This window comes from Myripristis murdjan, chromosome 22, assembly GCF_902150065.1.
Source record: "Myripristis murdjan chromosome 22, fMyrMur1.1, whole genome shotgun sequence".
NCBI classification, from domain to species: domain Eukaryota; kingdom Metazoa; phylum Chordata; class Actinopteri; order Holocentriformes; family Holocentridae; genus Myripristis; species Myripristis murdjan.
This window is the reverse complement of record NC_044001.1, coordinates 8,972,907-8,992,920: the sequence shown is the minus strand read 5'-3', so window position 1 is coordinate 8,992,920 and position 20,014 is coordinate 8,972,907. Positions and strand designations below refer to the sequence as shown.

Sequence of the window (20,014 nt, the reverse complement as noted above, 5' to 3'; positions counted from 1 at the left end):
GAAAGTGAAAAAAACAAACTTTGAGCTGATTGATTCGTGCCACTTTAAAACAAATATTTATTCAAACCTGGTGTGCACTGCTCACCCATTCACAACTTAAAAGGAAGATTGATGGCAGTATCAGCGATATCTACGCGCTTTGGTGTAAAAAGGGGGACCGGGGAGCGTGTGTTTGACGGGTTGCCACCTTCCTAGAGCTCAGTCAGAAAGCTGTAGGGGGATTGCGAGCTGCGGGGGGCAACGAGAAGGCGTGATCTTCCGCATTAGCACCTGCGGCGGGCAATGTCGTGCTAGTGAGTTGAGTCTGTGGGTGCGAGATGCATCATGAGCTCTGGGCTGACTCCTGCACATGTTGAAACTTTGTGATATTGGAGAGAAAAAAGGGGAAATGAGTTTTTCCGTGCCCGTCTCTTCTGCTTAAGCGACTTTGACAGTGTAGGACCGCTGGATCTTCACATCAGGTACGTGTGTCACTCATTTGCGCCGCTCGTTGATTATTTTAGGAATAATCCTGGGACAAGCGCACATAATCAATCAGGAGTTACGCCTCATATTAGAGATCTACAGGTTGATTCCTATAGACAGTATAAAATGTGCTCTTGCGGCCCATTTTCATCAGCTGGACGTCTGTGTGCGCTCTTGAATTTGATGTGTACATGACATGACCAGTGATGCTTTTCGATTTGTCACTCTGTGCCGCGTTTCCTCTTGTAAAAACGCTTTTACAGCTTTTTTATGGCACTTTTAATTCAGTGTAACAAGATCTTAATAAGAAAGAAATGACTTGTTATCAAAGTCAACGCCCTGTAATTTATGTTGGTGTAATCGTCATAACTCAGAGGAAGTATCAGTTTCCTTTTGAAAAGTTTGAACAGATGGGAGGTGACCCATCTGCCTTGAGAGATTACATCTAGGCCACTTAGAAATGAGCTGACATGATAGATAAGTGTAAAAGTTCAGTGAAAGTATTGACATGGACATCCATTTGGGTCGAAACATTTACTTGACTTAGAAAGGCTGCTTGCCATGTAAGACTGAGTGAGTAAAACAGGATGGAGGTGTTAGAGGTGGCCAGAACTGTTTCCTTTCAGTGAAGCTCCTCTCTCTCCCCTTGCAGGTGACATGAAGGACAGACTGTTTGACCTGCAGGGTGTCTCTCCCAAGCCTGCAGACGAGGACATCGATCCTGAGGAGCTGATCGCCGCTCCAGATGTGAGCGATCTGGAGCAACACGCCATCGTGTTTGATGGAGAGGATGAAATGAATGGCATCTTCAAGGAGGCCCAGTCGATCCGTAAGGAGATTTCCCTGCTCAAAACGGACGTGAAGCGTCTTGGGAAGCAGAACACGCGGTTCCTCACGTCCGTCAGGCGGATCAGCAGCATCAAACGAGATTCCAACGCCTTGGGACGTGACATCAAGGCCAGAGGGGAGGCCGTGTACGCACGGTTGGAGAAGATGGGGAAACGGAACAAAGAGCTGGAGGAGGAACACGGGCCCTGTTCGGCTCTGGTGCGCATGGTGCGCTCACAGTACGTCTCTCTGACCGGGGCCTTCCACGAGGCCATGTCCGAGTACAGCGAGGCCGAGATGGTCCAGAGGGAAAACTGCAAGACTCGCATCCAGAGGCAAGCAGAGATCATGGGCAAGGAAGTGAGCAGAGAGCAGATAGATGAGATGATTGAAACTGGGAAGTGGAACGTGTTCTCCGAGAACCTCCTCACTGACGGGAGAACTGCCCGGTCGGCTCTCACGGAGATTGAGAATCGCCACAAGGAGCTCCTGGAGCTGGAGGGCCGCATTAAGGACATCCATGACCTCTTCTTCCACATGGCCATGCTGGTGGAGGAGCAGGGGTGCATGCTGGAAAACATAGAGGCAAACGTGTGCGCCACTCAGGACTATGTTGTCAAGTCCACAGCTCACATCAGGAAGGCCGTGAAATACAAGAAGAATAATCCTTGTCGCCGTCTCCTATGTTGCTGTTTCCCATGTTGCAATACATGAGACAGTTTTCTTCTCAAACGGGGATCTTACTGTTGTCTCTAAAGTGTTCTTTCAAATGATCTTTCAAACCTGCAGGACTCAAATCAACTTCCTCTATGTGCCAATGCCCTAAATATGTGCTTCGGTTTGTGTATTTATTCAGCTCAGAAGTGTCACCTCCATTTCACGCTGTGGACACAAGTATTTCATGTCAGTGTCCTCACCGAGCCGTTCTCAGAAAAAGACTGGGGTCTATATTTCAAACCACAAGTCCATATGCAAATGTATACAGTGTGATACGAGGTGTTCCATTTCCTGATTGTAAATGAGACGCGCCTGTGCATGGTAACTGTAAAAACATCTAAGTTTGAATTTATTTTTGGTACCTCTCAGCTGTGAACCTCTGGCTTTATGCTTGATTTTTAAAAGCAAATGCTCCATTACATGAGATATTTAAAGTGATGTGAAATATGACTTTACAGTTCATTTCTAAATAAATGCCTTCAGTGTTTTTTTTGTTTTGTTTTTGTTCTTTGAATGTGTAGTTATATTGATCCATCAGAATTTGTATTCTGGAGAGGTTGCACCTTCTGTAATTTGTTTTTTTTTTCCCCCAGCCATTGCTACACTCAGGCTTTTGAAATTCAGCGAGCACAGCATAGCCTCTGTGGTTAGCCGAGCTGAGGAAACAAGATAGATTTGTGTACATTGTGCAACTGTCCTCTATGCTGGCTACCTTACTGGCATCCATGCTGGGTCTTGCTTTCATAAGGAGCGTTTCGCAAGAGTAACAACCAGCTTTATTTTGTTGTGCAGTTGAAAGGTGTGAACTGCTGCCCATGTGGTTCCCTTGCTGGCCTTCAACATGACACCTAGACCCAGGCAGGTTACCATCATAAAGCTGGGACTTCCAACTTTTGCACACAAATAGAAATACACCACTATTCTCTCTAGAGGGAAAACCCAGTGAGATGAAAATGGTCAAATGTTTGCTGTGTGTGGCTGGCCTACACACAGGGGATTCCCACACAGCCGGGGTGGACTCTGCTTCCTGGTAAGATAAAATGTAGGCAGGGAATGTGTAAGATCATGTCAGCCTACCTACATCAGCACCAGCGGTGTGTGTGTGTGTGTGTGTGTACACACAGGAACTGCGTTGCCCTGCCTTGGATCCCTCTTGCATCTGCACACAGACAGTAAACAAGACTGCCGACTATCAGCAAGTATTTGCACAGTGATGTCATCTGTTTACCTAAGAAGTAGGTAGCCCCACCTGCGGCCTTTTGTCCTGAGCGATTGTCCTTTTTACACACTGGGTGTCCCTGCAGAGTCTGTGCGCACCAGGATGGCCGAGTGGTTAAGGCGTTGGACTTAAGATCCAATGGACATTAGTCCTCGTGGGTTCGAACCCCACTCCTGGTAGAAAAAAAAGACGCAAATTTTAATCAGTGAAGCTCCACCTCCACATCGGATGATACACTGCAGTAATTACGCAGCCTATATCTGGGGCATCAGGTGATGTGATGTGCGCTCAGTCACCGTGAGAACTGAAGCGGTGGGAAAAGTTTGCCTGCAGGGCTCTCTGCCACAAAGCCCGTCCAACCTCTAACCCCAGCACATCTGACGGAAATACAATAGAAATAGAAATAGAGAGGCTTCAGGGCAAACTTCTCCCACAGTGGCTGATGTGCCCCGAGAAATGTGCTTCGTCCCAGCTCCATCACAGAGGAAACAGGACTATTTTCAGTTTTTGTGGAATGTTCTCCAGTCTCGGGTTTTTCAAATGGGAACATAAATCATGCTTTTGTGATTTTATTATCTCAAGTCACATGCACCCAGTTATTCTGCAACGAAACTGTCCGACTGTGGTTGCGACGATGCCCACTGATAATAATAATGATCATATTCTTCTTCTTTTTCTTATGATCTCTGTGAGCAGCTGCAGAAAAACTAAAATTTTTGGTGCAGCTGACAGTGTTATTCCATGCACAGTTTTTATTTTTTTTGAAGCGAGAGCTGTTAAAACGTGTGAGGCTGGGAAATCTCGTTTCCATTTAGAACAGGACTGCGGTCAAGTGAGCCGCCAACAGGGATGCCATTTCTCGATAAGGATGCTGAGCTCCCCACCTGGTGCGAAGCCTCAGTCAAGCCATCAGCCGTCGGAATCTCGGTGCGCAAAGAGTAATGTGATTACGGTAGAAGCGAGGGGACGGTCCGGAAAGAGAAACACGCATTTGAGTTCATGTTCATTCTATGTTCCGTTACGTGGAGTGGTGAAAATTGCAAAATAATAATAAAAACATCTTTGCTCTGTAGGCATCCTGGTGTGTTTGTTTGGTGGAAAGTCAAAGTTCAAAATACCTGCGTTTGTACAGTACTTTATCTCGGAAGGGATTTCAAAGTAGGGTTTATCCATCTTGGTACAGTTTAATGTTACCAAACGTGTATCTACTGTCACAAAACAACAGGTTTAACATGAGGGAGAATTACAGCTCAGCAGTGTGCTCATAATAAACATAGAAAGAGCATGAAAGAAAATGTGTGTGTGTGTGTGTCCTCCAAGACCTTCTCCTCGCTCAGACGCGGTCCTTACCGTAATTACACTGCCTTAGGTGCAACGGAACTCAGGCTGCGGCTTGCTTGGCCACGGTTTCGCACTCGGCGGCTCGCTTCACCGCAGGAAATAACCAGGGCATCCTGTGGCCCATGCTGCAGGTTGAATTTTTATCTTACTTTTACGCTACCACAGACACAGCATCACCGTAAAACATTTAAAATAACGACAAGCGAATATAAAGCCACATGAGGCTATTTTTGTAGCAGATAAATAAAAATGAGAAAATACTTTATCACTATTAAGGGACTCTGCAGGCAAGCATTTGGTGAATATATGCCGCGGTGGCTCCATCTAGCGGTTAAAAGGGGGAACATGATGGATGCTTTGGTCATCTCTGATTAGCACAAGGTCAGCCAGATGGGTCCATTAGTAGAAATAACTATTTTATTAATGCCTCTCTGGAAAAGTTTTGGAGATGACAAAAGCATCACATTCAAGGTAAGACACATTAACAACCACAAACAGGTGATACACAAACCAGAGAGCACACACACAACTATTCATGTCTACACAAAGCCTAGAAATCAGGCAAAAATACACTTTCATTTCAGCTGCATAGCTCTGGAATCAAATGATTTGGTGAAATCGGTGGTGTGAAGCTTCGTTGGACTAAAAACCTGCATGCTCTCGGGCTTATACTTATAGTTGTGTATTGCTTTAATAAAAAGTCAAAACCCAACTCTTAAAAACTTTATTAAAATCATTGGGACAGTCAAACAATGAAGCTGGCAAAACATGATGAAATCACACTTGGGCATGAGTGAAAACTTGCAATGCTGATGAAAAGTGTTGCTACAACCCAGCAGCCAGTACAAAAAAAAATATTGCTATTCATAGGAAGAAAAGTTATGCTACAGTTGAAATCTGCCCTATCCGTCTTGTTGCTGTAGGTTACTCTCTGAGCCCCAACAAAGTCAGATTTGAGTTCACGCTCAAGTTCCCACTCCATTCGCACATTTTAAGGATGAAAATGGAGTAGATTTAAACCTGAACAATGAGGGCATGGACTGCACTGAAACATGTGATCAAGTCAACGGAGTCAAATGTAATGCAGGTAAGAAAAAAAAGAAGCATGTTGACAGTCATCATGACAATGCACCAACTCTGGTGCACTAAAGCTGAGAAATAAAGTGTATAAAAGAATCTGCAATTCGACAGACCGATATTTTTGTTTCAATGACATTTCACTCACATGCAGAACTCGGGGTAAACCAATCCCCACCAAACTCCCCGCACTATGACTTACAGTACATACCATCATGTGCAAATCAAAAAATGTTTAAAAATCCTTCTATCCTAGACTTTGCAGAGGCAAATTCATTCCAAAATTAAAGTACCAGTAAAAAATAAAAAATTAAACAAACAAAAAGGATTGCATCTTATAAGAATATAAAGGTAGGTAAAATTCTTGGGCTTTAACACAAACTCTTTCAAAATATAAAACCAAAACACACCAAACCTTTTTTTTTTTTTTTTTTTTAAATCCATTTAGTTACTGATTATTTTTCAGTGTCAATTTCAGCCTTTCTCATACAACATAGCAAAAAACATTCATAGCTATTCTTCACATAAGGGAACAAAATATTTTGTATCAGTTTGAATCTTGCTAGATCTTTTTTTTTTATTCAAACTTAAAAAAAAAAAAATCCAAAACATATAGACTGAGACTGATGACTTTATATTTAATGGCACATTCAAACGTTTCAGCTGATAGCCTATTATTCATTTACTCATATCAAAACATTAGGATGCTGATGGATGACACACAGCTCTTGAGGACATGTAAATTGTTAGTCCAGCACTGCAATACACACAATTAGGTTATAATACTGAGTGGTACGCCGGCCAGTTCTAAGACCCCACAACAGTCAAGTAGCTGACGATTATTTGTGTAGTTTTCAGCGATTTTTGAAGACTGCACACAAATTACTGCTGGCCATCCCTCACTGACAACTTCATGCTACAACCCTGAGACACTAACAACATTTCAACATACTGGATATGTAGTGCCAAAAAAAAAAAGGTTAAAAATACAACCATGATAAATAACGAACGTCAATAGTGGCGCTCATTACCAGAGGGAAGCATGTGCCCGTTACATGTCTTCATACCTGGCCTGCAGGATTTTATGAGGTCTGACATCAGGGGGAGGGAAACCAAGATTTCTGCACACTAGCCACAGCTGCTGGACTCTAAAGTTCAACCAGTACTGTCACTATTTCAGCAGCCAAACTGATTTTTGGAATAGAGAGGAGCCTCCAAATCAAGGCTGATTTCCTGTCAAAGCAGCTCGCAGAAAGGGCAACCTTCCCAAGCACTGTCTCAATTAACTGCCATCTGTCTGCTGGCTTGTGTTTGCCCATTTCCCACCTTGTAAAACATGCCAGCACATTTGTCAAAAGTGAGATAGGAGTGAGGGAAGATGGCACACCATCACTGTTCAAACCAAACTGTGTCACCTGGTGGTTCAGAAGACCTGACACCCAAACAGTCAACGTGGAGGTGCAACGCTTATGCTGGTTAAGAGAAACCAACTGCTACATTGAACATGTTAAAAAAAAATGGCATGCGTTGTGCACACTTGATGTTTGGTCAGTATCTTAAAATGCAGAATTAAAACCATGAAATCTCAATGAAAACTACTGAGTTTTGAGCATAACACATGTATGGTCACTCTAGGTATCAAAGTAAGATACAAAACTGTGCAAGATAAGATACCAGTAAACTATTCCAGCAGGAGGAAGTTCAGAAATCTCACCGAGAAGTTCAGAACCGCCTCATAACTAGAAATCAAGTGTATCGTAAGTTAAGGCTCCGCTCTCATCTCCACTGCAGCACAGTACTGATTTTCTGATATAAAAATAAAAAAAAAATCTAAGTCAAAACACAATATTTACACATTGCCAGAACATGTAAGAGTAAAACTTGACTATGTTGGTATTTGTATATCCATCAGAGCGGAAGATACAAGGCTAGCACTCAAATTTGCTTGTTTACAGTCCTGATCTGTAACTGCAGTACGACGGTCTCAGCTGAAAGACCGCCCCACCACTGGCTGCGTTTATCTTCTAATTTATGGGATCATGAACATGTTTGACATTGTAAAAACAAAACAAAACACAAAACTTACAGTATGTGACAACCAAACATGATTTTTCCACGTATGCTGAGGTTGGATGAAACTTCAAATTCTAATGTTTGTAAACGCTGGAGGAAAATACAGCTGTAAATTGAGTTTATGACAGCTTGAGAGAGTTCAAAAAGGCTGATCCTATCTTCAAGAATCACTCATGCTACTGGCTTCAGGACCGAACGTAAACACCTTCCCTCTTTTGTCAGTTCTCTGGTGAAACACATGCATGGCAGAGGGATTGCCTCCTCCCGACGTGCAATCGTATTAAACTTGCACTTCTTGAGATGGTCGGCCATGCTGGCGATGTTGGCAAACTTCCACTCATTGACGGTACCGAAGGCTGTGCTGAATCGCCACACCTGATTGACCAACAACAGAGGATTAATGCATTACTTCTCATGCAGTGACAGACAGTTTTGGTAAGGCTTGCTTTATTGAAAATAGGTTTGTACATTAGCACAAAATGACTGACCTTATCTGTTATCTGCCACGAAGAAGACCCATCGGCACGCCGTTTCTTGTCCCAAAGCAGGACAACCATGCCTCGCATCTGAAGAAGGCTGGCACACACTTCTCTCATGGTGCGGGATACCCTGGACAGCTGGCACAAGCTAAAGCCATCCAGGAAGCTGGCTACATGCTGTAACACCTCAAATGGAAGACTGCTGAGATGATCGCACTGAGAGCCAAAGGAGCAGGTATTTCTGGGGATGCTGTCCCCTGTCCTCAAGGGTAAACCAGGTTGCACCCCGAACGAGCCAAGGTACCTATCATGGATGATTCTCGATCCTTGTACAGATGGGCAGAATCGTCTTTGGGAGTAGGTGCAGCCATAGTAGGCCAGGGGGCAGCGGTGCTCCATCCAGCCATTGAGTCCAGCATGGATATCGCCATGAACATTTTTGAAATGAGAGGAGAACTCATCCCGCCGGAACAGCTGCCCGCATACAAAAGTGAACATGGAGCGCTGCTTGGTTTGGTATCGGGCCACACATTCAAGCACCAAGTCCAGCCTGAGAGTGTGGAAGGGGCTCGGGTTGGAAAGCTGTGGGCTGGCGTGATCACAGGCCGAGGCTGACGCAATGTCTCCCACCATGGTGTTGGTTGCAAGAATGGCTGAAGGAAAGGAGAATGTCTGCGTGCCAAAGTCAATGTGGTAGCCATCGACAAACCTGCTGTCTGAGATTCCTCTGCCTCCCGGAGAGTCCCCGAGGCAGAAGAGCAGAGCTGCAGTAATGAGATCAATGCCGTGGAGGCCCATGGGGTCATCTGAAACTTCCAGGTCAGACGTGTCTACTGCTTTGTCCTCCATCTTTGCACGAAACAAGTAAGGGTCTGACAGCAGAGCCCGTCGCCCATTGAATGTAAACACACTCATTCCTCTGAGCACTTCTACATTCTGCAGCTTGCGCTCCAGGCACCTATACCCGAGTTCAATGGGCAGGTGCTGCAACAAATTATTTCGCACGTGATCAGGCAGCAGGAACGGCATTTGAGGTGAAAGCGGTGCTGGTGGGGGCACAGTTGGTTCCAGTGCTACAACAGGCATGGAATGATAAGGCATCTCTGGCCTGACATAGTAGGAATCATTTATTGGCTCATTGATAATGTCCTCATCCTCCTTTTCAACATGCAACTCAACAAACTCATGTTGTTCCACCCAATTAATGCCATCCTCTTCCCCATCTGTCCCGACTGCACAGTCCACTCCTCCAACTGCACCAAGCTCACAATACGAATCAGAATCACTATCGCTCATATCTACATTCTTCACACCCTCAGCAGCATAATCACCATGACTATCACCGTTTTCTCCGATGTGCAGCTCTCCATTCTTATCAGTCTTTTCCCCGTTTAAATTTCCTACAATGACGTCAACCTCTTTAGAATTTGTAAGGATGTCCAAAGCAGCCGCTAAACTTCTGCTAGTCTCCACCGAGGCCTTGTACAACTGATTATAGGGCTCCTGTTCCATGTCTACTGTTCCGTTACTTAGCATCGTCTCTGCTGCACTTGACGCTGTTGCCATCTTGTCACTTTCATCATCTTGCTTATCTCCATTTTTTGACACAGTGGTTGTCACCTTCAGGGACTCTAACAGCATCCTCTGATCCTGCAGGGCCAAGGCCATGTCTAGCTGCTCCACCTCATCAAAGTCTTTACTCAAGTTTTCATATGACTTGCGATCAGCATAGCTCACAGGCCAGCGGTTCCACTCCATAGTGCAACACACCACACTTGCTGGACACATCTCAAGATGTTCTGCCATCTTTATCCTTGCAATAGTAAATGGGCAACCGAATCCCCTGTTGAGGCAAGGCACCCTTTCATATGGACACAGTAGACGATGTTCCTCTAGTTTGCATGTGTGAAAAACTGCCCCACAGACGAGGGGACAGCCAATGAGGTCACAGGAAACACCCATCTCTGGCCTCACCATGCATCTTCTATTGATGCATTTAAGGCAGTGGGTGTGCAGGCTCTCCATTTTCAAGTTCTTGCTCCTTGTGCAAGTAGGATTAACAGCAAAAGTGGATGAAGTTTTTAACCCTGAAACAGACAAAGCAAAAATACTTGATACACAGAAAACACACTGATGCAGCAATAACATCTGTCTGTTCATTCTGTACACCAGTCAGTAGTCAGTACTAGAACACAGCCATGCCATAACAGAGCTATTATAGCTTGTTAGTGTTACAGTATCCCATGGATGGATCTGCAATCCTCCTACACGTGAACACGTGAAGTCGCATCATGCCTCAGGCGTATTCTGTGACATAGTTCCTACACATGCACTGACAGGGCATGTTTACTAAATCTTAAAGCTGTTCAATAACATTTCACAACACCCCTCTTAGGTTACATGGTCACACCAGATCTACTAGGACTTGAGGGTACACTTGACCCTTTGATTCTGGTTCTAAGAGGCATCCGTCCATTCATGGGGTTTGGTGACAAGTCTGACAACAAAACTTAAAAGAATTTGCATGTCATGCAAACTGTTTGCCCGAGGCCACGGCACACCAAACAAAACCCAACAAACACAGACAAACACAAATGTTTGTTTGGACTTGTTTGATTCATTGTGCCACTGGCAGTTAATTAAAAAAAAACAAAAAACATTTTGACAAGACTGACAACATCCGCATTATTAGTCTCCGTTGTAGTATAATGTGTAATGCTTATACATGGTGTCCCATAGGCTTAAGAGGCACCACAGACCCACGAGGTGAAACACGACTGTATTTGGTTAGACTTATTTCGAGGGGTTGTAAAATGATGCACGCTGGCTGAAATGTCAAATGTCAACAAAAAATAATTATTAAAAGAACCACAAATGTGTTGCAAGCCCCAAGTCCAAACCGCAGTGCCACACAAAAGAGTCATTGTCCAGCAACAGCCAGCTAACGTTAGCTAGCCAACTTACGCAAGCGGAGCTGGCACATTAGCAAACAGCTAAAAACACAAACAAACCCGGCGGATGGTTCTTGAAAATCCACAACAAAGGCTATTCTTAGGGACAATGGCTCCAACTTTGACTGTATGCTATTTAAAGCCTACTTTGCGTGGTCACAGTTAACTGCGCCACTAATAACACTAACAAAGTCCTGACTGGAGACACAACTTTAAAACACAACATAAACACGGCCAGCAAGCTAGCATAGCACTGGCTAGCAGGCTAAGTTAGCTGGTAGCTTCTAGAAAAGTGCTTACCCGGAGATGGGGTGACGTCCAACGCTTTGTATGATTACTATTTTTTGTTATCTTTTCACGCTATCTCACAGTTCTCGACAGTATAAAAGAAATACTAGATCTCTATTAAAGCGCACGTAAAGTGATGCGTTCAAATGCTCCTGCGGCCAGGCTGCGGCTGGCGGCTCGGCTGCTCTGTGAGACCTTCGCTGCTCCGCCAGTCGGCGTTTGTGTTGCGGGGCGCTGCTGTAGCGCGTCATCACGCAGAAGACCAGTCACATTTGGCTTTCACCGTGCAGACCTATGAGAGAGCACTGAAATAGACAGCCTGGGGAATACCCCTGCGAATACCGTACGTGCAATCACACATCTCTGCCTTCTTATTTGGCTGTCTTAATGGATTCAAATCTTTGCGAGGCAATTCAAAAATCACATGCACCGACAAAAAGAGGCAGAGGCAGCACTCAGAGTGACTGTTATTTTATTTTATTGTTCTTTACTTTTGTTGTTCTTTCTTACAAAACGAGAATTTTCATAAAAGAAGTATATGCAAGGACTTGGAAAAGGAAGTGATATCATAAATCACAGTGGTGTGTTTTTGTTGTTTGTGTGTGTGTGTGTATGTGTGTGTGTGTGTGTGTGTGTGTGTGTGTGTGTGTGTGTGTGTGTGTGTGTGTGTGTGTGTCTGTCTGTTTGTCTGTCCATTTGTTTACAAGGGCCCCTGATTTCATTTCATGAGGCCACCTCAGAGATGTGGTGAATGTTGGACAGGGTGAGCTGTGCCTCCTGTGCTGGATAGGACCGTCTGGAGCGGAGCCATAGCCTCCCAAACACCCCTGTGATCAGCAGCAGGACAACAAGCAGGCCTCCGAGGACAAAGGTCTCCACGGGGGGCACTGCTCCTGCATCTGCAGAGAAAAGGAGACAGTTACCACACCCTGCATGGGAATTGTTTTGCACACGATCTGGCATCTCCCGGCTTTGAGAGCCCGAAACCTCAAATGACTCTGACTGTACTGAACTGCCAGATCAACAATGACACAGAGACTGTGGAAAGATTTTTAATGGAAACATACTTGGGTCGGGCTTGTCACTGTCACCCAGAAGTCGTCTGATTGGTCCATAAGACACTGTATGGGACAGAGGGATGTCTCTCCGCGTCCTCCCTAATACATCTTCACCAGAGCAGTTCTGTTTTTGTAAAAACAGAGGGGTTATCAGCCTCATTCATGTCACGTACAAGATGTCAACACAGCCTCATTGTCAAGTAGTGGCCACATGTGTGTTAATTAAACGACAGCATGAGCCCCTGTGCCCATAGATTCTGAAAAAAGTCAAAGTAATTACAGCTGAAAAACAGCTCTAGGCCGCTGGGTCTATATTAAGGACATAAGCTGCATATAGGCTACTTGTCTGAACTGGCCTTTCACTGCCACTTTGAGGAATGATTACTACATGAGCTGACTCACAGGCTGGCAGACCCCTGGTGTGTTGTGGCAGATCTGGACATTGCAGTGCAGGAAGACGTCAGTGTAGGAGCTGCCCACAAACTTGAACATTTGTATCCTGAACATGGCCTCTGGACCTTGGCCATTCTTCAGCACGGTCAGTGTTTGTTCGTTTGACAGCACCGGGCAGCTGAGTGAGACAGACAAATAAGAAGTCAGGGAGGTCTGGTGGTGGTGAGATTTAATGCCATACAGCGCTCTCAAATTATCTTGTTTTTTTTTTTTAACGGAGGAGTATGAGAAGGAAAAAACATGCAAGTATTTCATAAACAGATTTATTGCAAGGCTAACAAAATAATGCAAACACTATTTTGCAGTGATTCAACACAGTAAGAGATAGAGTTGTCTGCGTATTTTCCCCTCTGGCATTGTGAAACCGTTGTGCATTCGTTGCTGTGCCGTTGCTAACAGTGCTAAATACTGCCTGGTTGTCAAGGGCATGCACAGCTGTTGAAGTGAAACGCATATGGCCTCAGACAGGGATCACATGACCAGGCTGAGAGTTGTTGTCTGGCCAGCTCTCTAAGCAACTAATTCTCTTATTTCAGATTTCAACAGCGCTCCGGTAAGAGGCCTAAGTGCTGTTTTCAAGTGTGATGAAATAGCGTGGCAACCGTGCAAAACACTTGCAAGTTTCAACATATTGTTTAAAAACAATTTTGTGTGTGGACATTGTGACTCAATGACTCATATATGATTGAACCAGCAAATGCCAAAAAGTGACTTCTACAAGCATGAATGTATGTATCATCTGTGAGATAGCAATAACACTCTGCTATCAAGTGGTGCTATTTGTTGGTATGTTATTATTCTTAATGCAGAATTGCAACTTGCAGAGATGCAACTCATACAACTGTTTTTGCTCCAAGTGTCTTGAGGCAGACCTGTCTTTGATGAAGGTGTACTGAATGTTGCTGTACGGGTCACTGGTTGGTGTAGCCCAGCATCTCTCCATCCGCAACATCAAGTGAGCCGGTATCTAAGAGACACAGAGTTGGGTGATGGTCAGTCACTCGTCATACAAGGTAAACACGTCCATAGTAGGTCAGCGGGTGCTAATTCATGGTGTGTAAACAACAGCTGAACCGAGGGATTACTGCAAGCTGGACTGACACATTTGAAAACGGGACAAGTTGTGAGGTGTCAAGGGGTTTGTGCTTGTGGATGTGGACGCGGTGGCGAGGGGGGGAGGCGCTGCAGCCCTGTGCAGACCATGTGCACTGGAGCACCGATATGAACCTCTGATAACAACGTGGAGCAGAGCACCGGCACTCAAGTTACCGTCTGGTCACGGGTGGAGTGTTAGATTTCCAGCAAGGCCTGGGACATCTCACCACACAACATATTGCTTAACACTGAGTAACAACGTGCTTAACCTAATGTAAACTAATCCAAAAGTAACTGTCTGTACTAGGAATACTTCAAACCTACTAAAGTTAAATAACCTTAAAGCGGCATTTCACCCACAATACATTTCAGTTCTTTTTTCAATCCCATTCTCCCATTTAAAGATGGCCTGAAACATCCTGTAACCCCATATTGTGCATATTCATTTGTGTCATAGTGTAACATGCTTGACCAAATCTAAAAATAGCCGTAAATATGAGAGTACTTAAAGCTCATCCAATTCCTCAAACTCATTCACCAGCATAACCAGCCCCCAACGAAAACTTTTGCTTCAGTCTTTTGTTCAAAGGACATTTAAAATGCTTCATATATTTAATAACTTTGTATTTATGCTTCTTTTTCTCATTTTTTTTAATTCCTAAAGAGCCCCTTCCACATCAGTAAGTATATGAAACAAACTGAAACTGAGTTCAACCATCTTCTCCTAACAGAATGAATTAATAATTTTCTAGGCCTAGCACTATTTGTTTTTTTTTTATTTATTTATTTTAAACTGTGAATTGAATGAATCATGGGAATCTCTGTGAGAAACAGGTGATTGGCTTTGTTTTTGTTGAAGTGCCCCTTTAATGGAGATGCTTATGGAAGGGACTGCTCTGTAATTAATGAAAACATGGTAGTGGAATTACCATGAAAACTTTCACAAAGATGTCGTCGTCCAGGGTCAGGGACGGCACCGTGGTCCATCTGTCCTCAAAGGCCGCGTCTTTATACAGCAACATCGACACTGAGAAGTTGCCGTCTTCTGTGTTCAGAGTGATGGTCCTGAAGAGACATAATTTATACACACACGTCTTCACACCAAATAATTGAATTAACAGATCTACTGTCATCTGGATAAGACAATAATGTTCACCTGACATCCACTCTGATCATGTTTTCACCGTTGGGCTGTTGGACCATGTAGTTGATGGGGTAGCGGCACACAAATGTTATGTTAATGTAGCTTCTGGTGACTACATCTGTTTCGTTGTTGCGTATGGTGTTTATGAACATGATGTGTGTGTCGTCTGAGGCCTAAGGGAAAACAAAAGAATGACAAGCATTGAGGGCAATTGGAAAAGTGTCACAATAAGAATTACTTTAACTGTTACGTGCAGTAAATGTCTACAATTTTTCTTTTTTACCATTACACAGGATCTGACTAAAAGTTCCCCAATGCTATTTTGAGAACCACCACAAAAATGTAGCTTTGGGTGTCAGAGGAGAGGGAAAGTGAGGAAAGCAGCTTTGTCACTGGGATCATCAAAGTGGCTCATGAATCCTCCATGTGTCCTGATTTACAATCATCTGTCTGTCTGTATCTACACTTGGTTTGAAAAGCATCCTCACTTTTGGCTTCAACAACAGCATAACCTGACAACTGACCCTCCTCTGGCTTAAAACAGCCAGCTCAGCAGTGCCGAGACTGAATTGCAAACAGTAATTTTAATTCTTGGTGACATTGCTGCTGAGACACTGTCAGCATATAGGATTTCACAGTATTGATCCTCCACAGTGCTAGGACAGCAGAAAATAATATATAGTGCAAAGGGAAATGGCAAGACATTTGATAGACAGTGGTACACTACAAAAATCTCCATCCTAACAAGTCATTTGGAATTCATATTCAGCCTTAAAATATTGGGGTTTTTTTAAAAAAGGAAAAAAAAATCTGCATGTCGAGTGAGATAATCCCACTAGTTTCTGATGCAGTTCCACTTGTTTCAGGGTTTTTTCTGGGAACAAACATGTTGAAGAAAGGCAGAATCAGGCGTGTCAGCCCACTAGTGTCAAGAAAATGACACTTGATTAAATTTTGGAAACAACAAGGATTATCTCATCCCACTGATATCCTTTTACCTTGCTTGAAGAAAAACTGGATTTTATCACTGAATATGAGACGAAACAACTTGTTAGGATGGAGATTTTTTGCAGTGTGTCACAGCATGCGCTATGCATTCAGCATTTACTCTTCATCTACATGCATCAGAGGAATATGGCATGTAGTGTAGCTGCAGCTCGTAATTGTTTTAAATGAATGTAACATCAACACTGATGTTCTATTTCTGTAGCCTGCCTGTACTGTTTTGGTCATTATTGTTTGTTTTGCATTTTGCATAGTACGCTGACATTGTTACACATTGAAAATTAGGTCCCAATCCCTGAATGTTCCTCTGAGCCTAAATCAAAGCTGATGAAACAGTGAGGTAAGGTAAGCAATCAGTGCAAAGTGTGAAAAGAGGACAAAAGGACACATGTAAGGCAGAGGTAGTTGCAGCATCTTCCTGCTATAGAAGTTTGAAAGTAACAGGATAAAGCCATAAAAGCTATAAACATTAAAAACTGAGTGGTGTGCTCACACTCACACTTGCTCCCGAGCCACGACTTCAGCTGTTATAATCCCTTCACACACTGTAAATGTGAGTGATACTGTTCAACACTCAGTTGCCGGCCACTGACGTAGGTAAAACCATAAAGTAGAGCCGGGTGAAAAGGTTGTGTCCAAGGTTTGTCTGGGCCCCTGCTGGGTGCAAATGGATGATGGGTCCTGTGGTCAATGAGCAGGATGAATTGCCCAATGCTCCACAGACCAGACATCTTTTACTGCCCCTTGGTAAACACATAACCCCCCACTATGACTATCAGTGACTTGTCTCTACAGTGAGAGGACAGGTCTTCATTACTACACAAGAGAACCCCACTGACATTTGCACTTATCACAAGGTAATACGAAGCCTCGATGCACAACTATCACCGAGACAAGAGAAGGCGCACTGTCATGTTTCACTGTAAATGGCTGACCTCGAGACCTAACTATTCACTCATTTCTCCTCTGACAGTGGGTTTAAAAGGCCCGGGGTTCAAGGTGAAAACACGATTGACAGCTACAGCATTCCTCTCCTTTAGCAACAGCATCTAATCCGGCGCAGGCCTACTTTTCTTCCACCGCTATGCAAAAGCCTTGTAAAACTGCTGAGGTGGGATACAGGGAGATTTCCTCCCCCCCCTCCTTCAGAGCTGTGTTAACCTTTTGCTCGCTTTACAAGAAAAGCCTCTATGGATTCCCAGCAAAGCAGTTCAAGGGCACTCAGCTTCTGAAGTGTGGATTTATACCGTGCCAATGTTAAAATCGAAAGTGCAGACGCTCCATGAGGATGGCTGGAGGAAATAAAAAAAATGAGGTGACTGCAAAAGTTATGGCCTCCCTATTCACCGGAATTTAACACATGATCATCATTTCCATGTAAATCCTGATAATTTAGGACTATAGGGCCATTCAGGCACCCCTTGCTGCTTTGAATAAGGTCCTGGACGGTTATAGGGAAAAGGAACAACGCTGCCCTTCTTTCTCGACATATATGCCACTCCCCCTCTTTTCTTTTCGCTCCTTTCTGTCTGGCCTCAGAGTACGCGCCTTTCTCTGTCCACCTTATTATGCTATGAGCTAATTCCATAGTGGCAACCTAAATACAGAGGCCCACAGTGCACACTTGCGTCATACGAGGAAAAAGTGGCTTTTCTAGTCTTAAGTTATTCAAGTTATGTTTAGTGTTATGTAAAGCACTATTACCTCACACAATTAGCTCCTTATTTAGCACCAACAAGATCCAGACAGGGGCCCGTTCCCACAACAACCACAGACATCGTAAAATAGATAATTTATTATGATGGGGAATTTATGTTGTCAATAATGAAGATACCGCATGTAGTTTGTCTTTATGTTGGTTAATACTATTGTCTTCTTTGGTTCTAAATGACTGAGTTCACGTGCTTTAATTTGATTAATTACAGCCTTAAATCACTCACACACGGCCTGACCAAGCACTCTTCACAGAGTACACCACTTGCGAGGAAATGCATCCGTAAAATGTTGAAGGTCATACCATTATAGTTCCACAGTCGGAGAGATTCGTCTTGATGCTGAAAACGTAGTCTTCTCCAACCTCGACACCACGGCACTCCGGATCGTTTAAATGCAAATCCCAAATCTAAATAAAGAAGGCACACAATAAAACAAGTTCACACTCAACTCGGGAAATGCAAAATATTTAGGGCGTTGATTTGTTTAATTTTTGTTTAATTTTGTTTAATTTTGTCACTTACATAGACGGGAGGTATTTTGTTGAGGAAAAAGGCACTGGGAATAACAACCTCCATATGGTCGTTGGTACAAATGACAGTTTCATTGAGCTCTAAGAGAAAAGAGGAACATAAGAAGAGGTTAGACATCAAACCTAATTTTCTACTAGTATTGCTAAAAACTCAAATTAAATCACTTTATTACAGGATAATTCTGATTTTAAAAATTGTTTCAAATAACTGACTTAGGTTGAAAACCAGTAATTTAGGCAAATAACTTGTGTGGCTTTTTTCTTTTTCTTTCTTTCTTTCTTTTTTTTGCAATTTAGCTCCAATTAATGTTAGACAAGGTGCCAATAATATAAATGTGTATTACATAATTGTAACATCATTGTCATCTATCACTCCATCGTGCTAAAAAAAATATATAAGGCAAGAAAAGTTTATGTTTTCATATATAACCTGTATTTAAAAGTGTTGACCACAATATCGTTGATAACACAATGAACCTAAACCTTTAGTCATAAATCTGAAAATTAATGTCTTCCTGGAGAGTTTTTTGAAAGTAGGGGGTTCCCTCCAACAGCAACGTGCTCAGCCCTCGACAGATCGGCCCCTGACGTGGTTTGATGTGCGGTTATCAGCTCACCCTCCTCCTCAGGCTCCAGATAGACAGCGGAGGTGACCATCCTCATGGTGAACAGCAACCAGGCAAACACCAAACTGGCAGGTGCCATCTTCCAGGACGTCTCCTTCTGGTTCCTCCACAGCGCAGCACTTCATGCACTCCCCACTCTCTTTTTGGCCCTCTCGCCCAAATCTGTGAATCTCCTGGCTCTATTCAGCAGAGCTCGCTGTCAGCCCAAGACGTAGTACCCACTCTTACTCCAACCCTCGAAACACAGCTCTAATGAAGTGAGAGCCTCCCTCCAGCCTTAAAACACCAGCTTGAATGATGTCCCTGCCAACAATGAGATTCCGCACATGAATAGGGGAAACCAAGGGGAGTCCAAGGTAACACGCATGCAACCGCCCATTGCGGCGATGCCCTCTTAGTAAACATCTGACAACCTTTTCTTACTACAGGGAGCAACAAGAAGTCTGGTAACCATGCAAAGAGAAACAGCGGTACTGGGCTGACACCCTTTGTTGTCTACATCTTTTGTCCGTGTGTTTTAAAGGGCATGGCAAAACCTTTAATGGTGCGGGAATCCCAGTCAGTCAGAGGAAAAGAAACCCATTACGAGTCAAGGGCAGTTCACTGACGATGCCAAAGAGCCGGCAGTGTGAAGCGTATGTGTGTGGTGGAGCAGACCGTAAAAATGCATAAGCATAAACACAACAAAGAAAACATTCTGTCCATCACGTTTACAAAGGCTTTCAAAACACTGAAAATTTAATAACAGTACATTTTTTAACAGCCACACATGGATGCCAACCAGCAGACGTCGATGAATCCCAGACAATTTGTAACGGAGATATCAAAAAAAAAAAAAAAAAAAAGAGATAATTGCTGCAATGAGGCAGAAAATTTCTTCACAGTTTTCAGCTTTTATGAGATTAATTTACAAGATTAGTTTCCAAGACACTGAATCTTGTGCTTTTTTG

General features: G+C 43.6%; 3 protein-coding genes and 1 non-coding gene across 4 annotated transcripts; 2 read left to right on the top strand and 2 right to left on the bottom strand.

Moving 5' to 3' along the window:
* Positions 1-181: 181 nt before the first annotated feature.
* Positions 182-2,478, top strand: stx11a (syntaxin 11a). The gene is made up of 2 exons (XM_030044691.1): positions 182-461; positions 1,118-2,478. The coding sequence occupies exon 2, from the start codon at positions 1,123-1,125 to the stop codon at positions 2,005-2,007; it is 885 nt and encodes a 294-aa protein (XP_029900551.1). The 5' UTR covers positions 182-461; positions 1,118-1,122; the 3' UTR covers positions 2,008-2,478.
* Positions 2,479-3,325: 847 nt separating this feature from the next.
* Positions 3,326-3,408, top strand: trnal-uaa (transfer RNA leucine (anticodon UAA)). The gene has a single exon. It is a non-coding gene; the product is annotated as a tRNA-Leu (tRNA).
* A 1,870-nt stretch (positions 3,409-5,278) lies between these two features.
* Positions 5,279-11,640, bottom strand: fbxo30a (F-box protein 30a). Its single transcript, XM_030045013.1, has 3 exons — positions 11,451-11,640; positions 8,209-10,286; positions 5,279-8,095 (listed from the first exon to the last, which is right to left on the bottom strand). Exons 2-3 carry the CDS (start codon positions 10,222-10,224, stop codon positions 7,892-7,894), a joined length of 2,220 nt encoding a protein of 739 aa, XP_029900873.1. The 5' UTR covers positions 10,225-10,286; positions 11,451-11,640; the 3' UTR covers positions 5,279-7,891.
* Positions 11,641-11,958: 318 nt separating this feature from the next.
* On the bottom strand, positions 11,959-19,664 carry LOC115354600 (alpha-tectorin). The gene is made up of 9 exons (XM_030045014.1): positions 19,056-19,664; positions 18,431-18,519; positions 18,211-18,315; positions 15,201-15,361; positions 14,974-15,109; positions 13,822-13,916; positions 12,899-13,067; positions 12,506-12,620; positions 11,959-12,337 (listed from the first exon to the last, which is right to left on the bottom strand). Exons 1-9 carry the CDS (start codon positions 19,141-19,143, stop codon positions 12,162-12,164), a joined length of 1,134 nt encoding a protein of 377 aa, XP_029900874.1. The 5' UTR covers positions 19,144-19,664; the 3' UTR covers positions 11,959-12,161.
* Positions 19,665-20,014: the final 350 nt, after the last annotated feature.